The sequence below is a fragment of the Chrysochloris asiatica genome, unplaced genomic scaffold, assembly GCF_000296735.1.
Source record: "Chrysochloris asiatica unplaced genomic scaffold, ChrAsi1.0 scaffold00328, whole genome shotgun sequence".
Lineage (NCBI taxonomy): Eukaryota > Metazoa > Chordata > Mammalia > Afrosoricida > Chrysochloridae > Chrysochloris > Chrysochloris asiatica.
In genome coordinates, this window is record NW_006408846.1 from 1,644,339 (window position 1) to 1,654,012 (window position 9,674).

Genomic DNA, 9,674 nt, shown 5'->3' on the forward strand with positions numbered 1-9,674 from the left:
TATTTGTCTCATTCAGAATTAGAGAAAATGAAAAAAAAAATTAGGAAACACAAGTTAATGAGAAAGCACAAGTGAGAAAAACTAAACTTAGAGAAAACCATCGCTACAGATACATATTTTTCTAACTCCAGGTTTTGCCCAAGATACTTCATTCAAAGATAAAGCGCACACACACTGTAGTAGGATGAAAATGGCTGTGCCATTCCGGAGTATTCTCACTTTGAAGATGGTTAATATGTAACCAGCTGACATGGCCTTCATTATTACTATTATCAGGAACTGCACATAGACTAAAAGTCCTCTTTTTTTCAGGCAAAGTGAACTAAGTGTACAATTATTGCAGTTAGGGAGTTCTATGTTGTTCCCGGATATGCAGTTCCTACAGCAATACAATACAAGGGGGAAGTACATTTCTATTTGTTTTTAATAGGGCCCATTTACTGCCTGATCTTAATTTTTTCTCATTTCTGAAACACTTCTGACATTCTGAAATATATGGCATATATTTTCTTGCCTGTTGCTTTCCTGCTTTCTTTCTCTTTCCCTACTTTCCTTTCTCTCTTGCCTTTCCCCCTCGGCTTTCTAACAGTAATGACTTGCTAAATACATCAGAACCTGTCAACAGGTGGGCTCCCTTTTCTGCCAGGCAACCTAAGATGTTGATTTCCTGGAAATGGTGAGTGATGCTTGTCCCTATACAAAAACCAAGAGCTAATATGAAACAGCCCCCCTCCTCAGTCATTTAAGATATAAATATTATCTTTCACTTGCATAGTATGTTTTACCATTTCAAATATTCCATCACATGCAGCTTCACGCAATGAAGCTGACAGTAAAAATATTACTACCAAAAGCAAGAAACGATTATTATTACCACCAAAATTGGTAGATTCATGGCAAATTGATGTATACAGAGTAGAACTCTGACCTTTGGAAAACAAATCACTAGCCCTCTCTTCAAGGCACTTCTGGGTGGCTTCAAGCCCCCATGCCAAAAGTAAATTGCCCAATAAGCAAGGAAAGCACAGACTTACTTGTATGTATTACTAATCTGTAGTGAACAATTTCACATCAAAGATGTGATGAAAAACATGTGAAACTGTTCACTACATATTAACATTGTTGTTGTGAAGTGCTGTCGAGTCAGTTCCGACCCATAACAACCCTGTATAGGGTTTCCAAGGAGCAGCTGGTGAGCTTGAACTGCCAACCTTGCAGTTCAAACGGCTTTGCAGTCTGGCGCATTAGCCCACAGCACCACACCAGGACTCCATATTAATAAGTAAGCACAAATAAGCCCGCATTCACTGCTTATTGGGTTCGTCCCTGTCTGGGATTGCAAATTGAAAAGAAGCTTTCATTCTATAGGAAGATGCTATGGGGGTGGGAAAGAGACAGATGCGAACATTACTTAAAAGCAGTATCTTTGATGTGGTAAAAACAATGTGAAATTGTTCACTACAGATTAGAAAGTAAGCACTTGTGCTAATCTTGCTTACTGGATAACCCACTACTGCCACCAGCCTTTCAGTTCTTAGTTGAGTGCTTAACGGTTTGCACACCCAGGGTCTCGTACAGATATTATTACCCTCCCATGCATTAGCAAGGAAGCTGAGCTCAGGAACATTAACGGAGTTACTCAGAATCCTATTGCTGAGCCAGAACTATGACTCCCGTGTCCTGTCAATTAGCCCAGTCTTTTTTCCCCTCAGTCATTTTTCTTCTCCCAAAGAAGAGAAGGCTTTGTTTTTTAAGAAGGGAACATTTTACATAAAATGTAACTCTTTCTGGTTATGCTGAAAGTAGAGCCACTAATTCTTCCATCCATGATCTTAATACAGATATCCACTCCACATGCCTTTGTGTCTGCTCTCTTTAGATAAGCATATCTCACCACAGGAAGTTCAACCTCTCCCTTGCTTCTCCCACTCAGCATTGACAGAAGCTAACATTTCACTTCAATTTGTCCAAGTCTCTCTCCCTTTAAAGAAATTTCCCATTCTGGAAGATATCTTTGCCAAGTACATCCGTATTCAGACAAACTCTCAGAAACTGCCTTTGGTTGCTCCTAGAACCCTCATTTCTTAACCAGCTGTCATCGGGCTTCTGCAAGACACAGCCACGGGAATAGCTGGGTCTCAATGCTTGACTGTAACTAGGCTGTCACTGAGAGCAATGACCCTTCCAGAAAATGATTAAAAACCTCAACTTTGTTCAGAAACCTTGTGTGGGTGGAACTTCCTGTTTACACAGAGTGTGCTGCTTAAAGCCCAGTTGTTCAGAGGTGTTTTTGGTACTAGACCCAGTGCAGGGAGTAAAGTACAAAATGATCCGGACTCCTTGGGTCCCTTCTCCCTACAGCATGGCGAAGAACAAACTTCTTAATCCAAGTCTAACTTTCCTCCTCCTGGTCCTGGTGCGCATAGCCACTGGAAACCCGTGAGTTTCACACAAAGCTTGAATTTCAAGAGTCTTTTCTTTTATTTCAGATTTCCCTTTTATATCATTTATTTTTTTCTTTGAAACTGCTACTTTTCTTTTCTCTAATATTCCTTTTTAAAAGTGATTATCAAATGTAACTCTGATTTACTGATTCTTCTCTTACTCTTTACCATCTCCTTCTGACTCTGGATCTCTGGATCTTTACATTTCTATTTAAGATGCATCAGAAATTGATACTTTTGAGGGAATCAGGTTCCAGACCCTCAGGATACATGCTCACATAAATATTTGTGCTTAAGACTATGCTGTTTACCCTTTCTAACTTTCCCTCAACTAGCCATCTTCCACTTTATAAAAGGAAGACAAGTCTCTTCCTCAATCAGATTTTACTATGGAGTATTGACTTGGGGTATAAAACCCTCAAGCATCCCAAATAAGGCACAATTTGAAATACTGAGGTTGATGATAGGAAAGTGAAGGATTCTAATGGTGGGGGAGAAAATCCTCCTTCAGGACAAATCTTTTGCCCCAACAAACTTAAAAGACTTGAAGGAAATATCACCTCATAGATTATTAAAAGTACTTCTTTATAATGGGGCACAGAGTGATTTTCGGCATATAAGGCAGGAGTTGTAAGGTATGGATGACAAAGATACAATGATTTTACCTGTCATTTACTTGCTTATTTCTGTGAACAGTTTTCCTCAGTACTTTCATCTACAAACGCCAAAATAAGAATCAGAATTAATAGTAGACCCTGTATTATTCTTGCAATAGAAAACATTCATTTATACATACATAAATTGATTGGGTTAAAAAAACAAAAAAGACCCAGCTTATCATTATCACTAAAAATGTGCTTCAAAAGTTCATCTTGATATTATTTAATAAGTATAAGTATGAATCAGAGTTTATATGTATTTTCTTTTGATCAATTGTATACAATTATTGTTGTTGTTATGTGCCGTGGAGTCGGTTCCGACTCATAGCGACCCTGTACAGGGTTTCTGAGACTGTAAATCTTTACAGGAGCAGAAAGCCTCATCTTTCTCCCATGGAACAGCTGGTAGTTTCGAACTGCAGACCCTGAGGTTAGCAGCCTGATTCGTAACCACTACGCTACCAGAGTTCCTAATTGTATACTAGTAAGACTTAAAAAAAATTCAATCCTGAAGAAAAATTTAGCATTCAAAACATTATAGTCACATGAAATTTAAAAGAAGACTTACCATTAAATTTGTACATCTACATATAATCTAAAGAAGACCTGGTAAAGCAGTGGATTATGTGCTGGATTTCTAATTGCAAGGTCAGTAGTTTGAATCTACCAGTCTCTCTTTGGGAGAAAGGTGAGGCTTAATCTCCCATAAAGATTTACAGTCTCAGAAATGCTATACAGGGTTGCTGAGTCAAAACCGGCTTGGTGACACATAACCACCACCACCACCACATGTAATATTACATATATGTATACGTGTATATTGTTGTTGCTGCTGCTAAGTGCCGTCGAGTCAGTCCTGAATAGGGTTTCCAAGGAAAAGCTGGTGAGCTTGAACCGAAGGCCTGACAGTTCAAACCAACTTTTTGCAGTCTGGCACATCAACCCACAGCACCACACCAGGACTCCATGTGTGTATACTATGTACATATATGTGCTAAGAAAGAAGTAAGAGTGGCTCATAGGAGACTCTGAAGCATAAAAGTCTTACAATAAATTTTTGTGTGGTAAGTGGCATGGAAATTCAAGTACAAGAAGGAAAAATGGCAAAATGTGATCTTTCTGACCATTAAAAAAAGAACTTTTAATGTATTTTTAAATAGATTATATCACTATGGTACTTAAGATTCCATGAGAACCTTATCAAATCTTAGTAGAAGTTGTAACTTAAATGCTATAAGAAGTAACATCTTTTGTTGTTATTTAAACCTGTGATTACAAAATATATGTTTACTTGAAAATATGAAAATAGTGCACAGTGTAAAAAAAAAAAACTATTTTAGGAATTATGTGAACAAAAATGTTTGAAAACTACAGGGCCAATCTTGTGTTCTGTTGTTGTTGTTGTTGTTAAGTGCCATGACCCTGTATCTGGTTTCCAAGGAGCCCTGGTAAATTTGAACCACCAACCTTGTGGTTAGCAGTCCAGTCATTCATACTTATCCTACAGCACCACACCAGGACATGAGGGTATTAGGAAAGTTTCTGTTTTGTTCATGAATTACTAAGGTCCAAAATTTAACCACTAGTGGATCATTCTTTGAGTGAAGCCATTGTCTAGACATAAATAGAAAGGCAAATATTTAAATGCAAACATCCATGATTAGGTAACACACTAAGATTTGATTAGTTGCTTATCACAATTGAGACTTTAAACTCTAAACTTAGTGACTCACTCCTTTTGAGTCTCAGATTCTTCATCTATAAAATGAAAGGAAATACTTGCCATATCATTTTCACAAGGTTGTCAGATATATTGTTGTTGTTATTAAGTGCCGTCAAGGCGGTTTCGACTCATAGCGACCCTGTATATGGTTTCCGAGAGCAACTGGTGGGTTCAAACTGCCAAGATGATGCTGTAGGGATTCTATGAGTCAGTTGGTTTTGTAGTGTGCACACACCTAAGAGTTTTCTTTTTAAAACAATCCTAATGTAAAATCAATTTACAACATGATTAAATATAACTAACTTTTAACATTTGAATTCAGATGCTTACGTATCGGCATTCCTTAAAGTCAGGTGTTTGTTGTTGTTGTTTATGTTAAGTGCCGTCAAGTCGGTTCCGACCCATAGCGACCCTGTACAGGGTTTCCGAGGGTGTAAATCCTTACGGGAGTAGAAAGCCTCATCTTTCTCCCATGGAGCGGCTGGTAGTTTCGAACCTCTGACCTTAAGGTTTGCAGCCCGATTCGTAACCACTATGCTACCAGAGCTCCTTATAGTCAGGTGTTTAATACTTCTTAAATATTTTTAAAACCCACATCAAGTGAAATGTTCACTACATGGCACTGCTGATGGAAAGGAGAAATAATTCAACAGAAGAGATTAGTTTCAGATTCTCAATTCAAATCTAATGATGTTAACAGTCATTTTGTAGAAAACAGTGCTATTAGTAATAATGTCTTTCCTCTAACTGAGTTCTACCTCCCCTACCATTCCAGGCAATATATGGTGCTGGTCCCCTCGCTGCTCCATACTGAGACCCCCGAGAAGGGCTGCCTCCTTCTGACTCACCTGAATGAGACAGTGACTGTAAAGGCTTCCTTGGAATCCATCAGGGGAAACAGGAGCCTCTTCACTGACCTTACAGTGGAGAAGGACTTATTCCATTGCATCTCCTTCACAGTGAGTACTGCATTTGATTTAATATACTCTGGTCTAGTGGGCAGCTGGACCTGGCATGTCGCTGTAGGATAAGCACTGAACCACTAACTGCTGGGTCGGCGGTTCAAACCCACCAGTGGCTCCTTGGAAATTGCTATCCCAACTCAATTGCAGTTAACATTGGGGATGTAGTTAGTGTTCCATCAAGGAAAGGCTTGAGAAGCTATAAGGACTTCAGGAAGGAATCTAAATTCTGCAAAAATTATAATAATTAAGGAAATTTTTTATGTTTTTCTGTCACTACTTTTTCTTTCCCCTATGAATTGCAAAGCTAAGTTTAAAAGATTACAACTACAAAAAACATTAATAATCAAAGAAAAATTATATTTGCCAAAAAGCAAACAATACTGTTAATCAGAAAATGTGACTTAAAAGAAAAATGAAAAAATCATTAATAAAACAAATTAGACCAAGGCTCAACATGAGCCACCAGTGTGGTGAGCTGCTATGAACACACTGTCTGAGTGGGGAAGGGTGGAGTGGGGAGTGGCAATCACTTGTACAAATTTTATGTAATGCACTGCTTTGTAAAAGTGTTAGAAATGAATTTCAGCAGGTAATAATGTTATAGTGAATAATACCCTCTACCAACACTGTACTTTGGACATGTTGTCTGGAGGGACCAGTCCCTGGAGAAGGAAATCATGTTTGGTAAAGTGGAGGGTTAGAAAAAAAGAGGAAGACCCTAACTGAGATGGATTGGCACAGTGGCAGCAGCGATGGGCTCAAATGTAGCAACAAATGTGAGGTTGGCACAGGACTGGGCAGTGTTTCATTCTGTTGTGCATAGGGTCACTATAGAGTCAGTACCGACTCGATGGCACCTAATAACAACAACAACAAACACTGTGATGCTCCCTCTCTCCAAAATATTGATCCTGGTCCTAGGAACCAGAGTAAGTCAAAAGAGGGCTCTCTCTTCTTGAGGTAAAATGAATTGTAGAGTCCTGAGAGGTCACTTACTCAGCATAGAGAACAGCCACTTGTATGAATATAAATCATGATGAGGACTGGAGGGGCTACTCCAGTTTGTGATCCATTTTTAAAAACAAATGATACCCTATTCTATAATTGTGGCAGCTTTGAAAATTACATTTTCCTGGAAATTTGCCAGCCACTGCTACCCAGATTTTGATTGTACCCTTCCTCTCACCCATCCATCTTTTCTGTACTTTGTTCTGGGAAGGTGTGGCAGCTGGCTCAGAGTTTTGGAGTTTGTTCTTTTAATGGGCAAGCACTCCGGTTTTCCTTTCCATGAAGGTTGTTTCAGCCACAAACTACTTTAATTTAAATTCCACTGTTTTAATTTCAAAATAAAAGGAAACACATATAAACAAAAACCAAAAATAACTTACATCACCTTGCATTCTTTCTAATAGTGAAAGTTGTAGAAATTTCCCCGAGCAAATGTCCAATATTGCTTCATAATTGCCCACGTGGGTTGCTTGCAGCCTACCTCCAATAAAATATTGTCATTTTCTTTCTCACAGTCTTAAGACATATGTCTGTTCCTGCTCTTTTAGCATGTCACATCAACTTGGAAAATTTCACTGCAAAATTAAGTCAATACTGTATTGACTGAGTTATATGGAGATGTAGTTCTCATTTTATAGCCTTTCTTGTTGATGTATTTTCTTCTACCTTGTGTTCTGATCCCCGTTTGCAAAATGAAATGGGAGAGGGAATTCGTATCCATGTTGTCTTCCCTGGTAAGAATGAGGGGAGGGAGTGGTGTTAAATTAAAAAGGATAAGATCTTCAGGGATCAGTGGAGTAGAAATTGGGAAAGGAGACTTGAGAGGCTAAATGGGTTCTCAGGGCCTGTCTCCCATTTCAGATCCCAAGATCTTCAGCCAGTGAAGAGGTAGTGTTCCTGTCTGTCGAAGTGAAAGGACCAACCCAAGAGTTCAAGAAGAAAACCACAGTGTTGGTTAAAAATGAAGAGAGTCTGGTTTTTGTCCAGACAGACAAACCTATCTACAAACCGGGGCAGACAGGTATAAAAAGACCTATAGTCAAGATAACATAAAAAAGAAAAAAATTTCCTCCCCTGCATATTCCCCAGTCAAAGTTCCTAGAATTCCAGTATCTTAATACCTTGCCTTACTGACCTATAAGCCCAGGTTAGGGTTTCTGGTACTCATGGAAAATCTTTTTATTTTAGTGAAGTTTCGTGTGGTCTCACTGGATGATAATTTTCACCCCCTGAATGAGTTGGTAAGTTGCCTATAACCTACGTAAAATCATTATTATCTGTATAAATAGGCTGAGAGTCTGTTTGGGGTTTTCTTTCAGGAAAAGAAAGAATCTGAAATCACTGACAGTAATTTCTGGCATCATAATAGTGCAAGATTCTCATGCAAAGCATCACATAGGCTCAAGAGAGGAATTACTTTTCTATCTTGATGCCAGTTACTTAGGCAACTGTCTCACAACTAAACTTACTCAATTAGGCATATCAGAAGTATGTGTAATTAGAGTCCTGGTGGTATAAGAATTAAGTGCTAATCGAGAGGTTACTGGTTCAAACCCAGCCCTTGCCATCTTCTTCTGTAAACGATTAGTCATGAAAACCCTATGGGGGTGGTTCCACCCAGTCACATGAGATCACTCTGCGTAAGAAGCTACAGTGTTTAAGGAGCTCTGGTAGCGTAGTGGTTACGATTCGGGCTGCGAACCTTAAGGTCAGCGGTTTGAAACTACCAGCTGCTCCGCGGGAGAAAGATGAGGCTTTCTACTCCCGTAAAGATTTACACCCTCGGAAACCCTGTATAGGGTCGCTATGGGTCGGACCCGACTCAACGGCACTTAACAACAACAACAACAACCAACATTTTAAATAACAGACCAAGCTAAACCATCAAAGCACTTTTGTTCAAATAATTTCTCCAAGATTTAGATTTTTTTCTAAACACGCCTACCAAAACCTCTGTTACTAAGATGATAATCAATGTTTGCTCCTCAAGACTAACATATCATTTTCATGATAAGAAACAACTCTTTCTATTATAATGCAGACATCAAACTAAAGTTTGGATTTTTCCCTGAAAATGTGCTCCTTCACCATGTTTCTTATCTCAAGAGGGAATTCTTTATTCTAGCTCCCGAGGCAAAAGATTATGACATAATTCTTGCTTGTTCTGTTTTTCTCACAATCATATCACATCCACTTCATCAGGTAAAGCATGTTGAGTCCTGGTGTGGTGCTGTTGGATAAGCGCTGGTCTGCTAACCACAAGTTGGGTTCAAACCCACCAGTCACTTCTTGGAAACCCTAAACTCCTACCATGAGTTGGAACTGACTTAACAGCACTTAACAACAACAACAACAGCAAGTCCGAGGAAGAAGACCTGGTGTGCTTCTGTAGGATAAGCACTGGGCTACAGGTGCATTTTTAACCACAAAGTCAACAGTTGAAAACCCTAAGCAGTGTTGCTATGAGTCGGAACCAACTACACTGCAGTTAACAACACAAGTCCTAGTAAAGGGTCCTGATGTGGTACTGTAGGAGAAGCACTGGACTGCTAACCACCAGATTGGTGGTTCAAACCCACCATCCACTCCTCAGAAACACTATGGTTTTTGACTCATAGGGTCACTATGAGTAGGAACTGACTGTACAGCACTTAATAACAACTGTCCTAGTAAACTTCAGGTCTAAAAGACTATTGTGTTGTAGACCATGTAAGACTAGTCAGAGGTTCGAGGCCCTCTAGGGCCGAGTGTAACAAATGAGGCCACTGGCAGTTAATGGCAAATTGCTTTCATATTAATATTCAGGTATATATATTAAATTAATACACTGGAGCCTTTGACAATCCACAGATAAATGTGATATTTTCCTAAAGCC

The 9,674-nt window shown here is 39.1% G+C and overlaps 1 protein-coding gene across 1 annotated transcript in view; it reads left to right on the top strand.

Annotated features, from left to right (window-relative positions):
• Positions 1–2,320: 2,320 nt before the first annotated feature.
• The window catches only part of A2M (alpha-2-macroglobulin), a 52,239-nt gene continuing 44,885 nt past the window's right edge, over positions 2,321–9,674 (top strand). The window contains exons 1-4 of the mRNA XM_006875486.1: positions 2,321–2,439; positions 5,602–5,785; positions 7,661–7,820; positions 7,988–8,040. Coding sequence (XP_006875548.1) covers positions 2,327–2,439; positions 5,602–5,785; positions 7,661–7,820; positions 7,988–8,040 — 510 coding nt within the window. The 5' untranslated portion in view covers positions 2,321–2,326. The remainder of the gene's footprint in view (positions 2,440–5,601; positions 5,786–7,660; positions 7,821–7,987; positions 8,041–9,674) is intronic.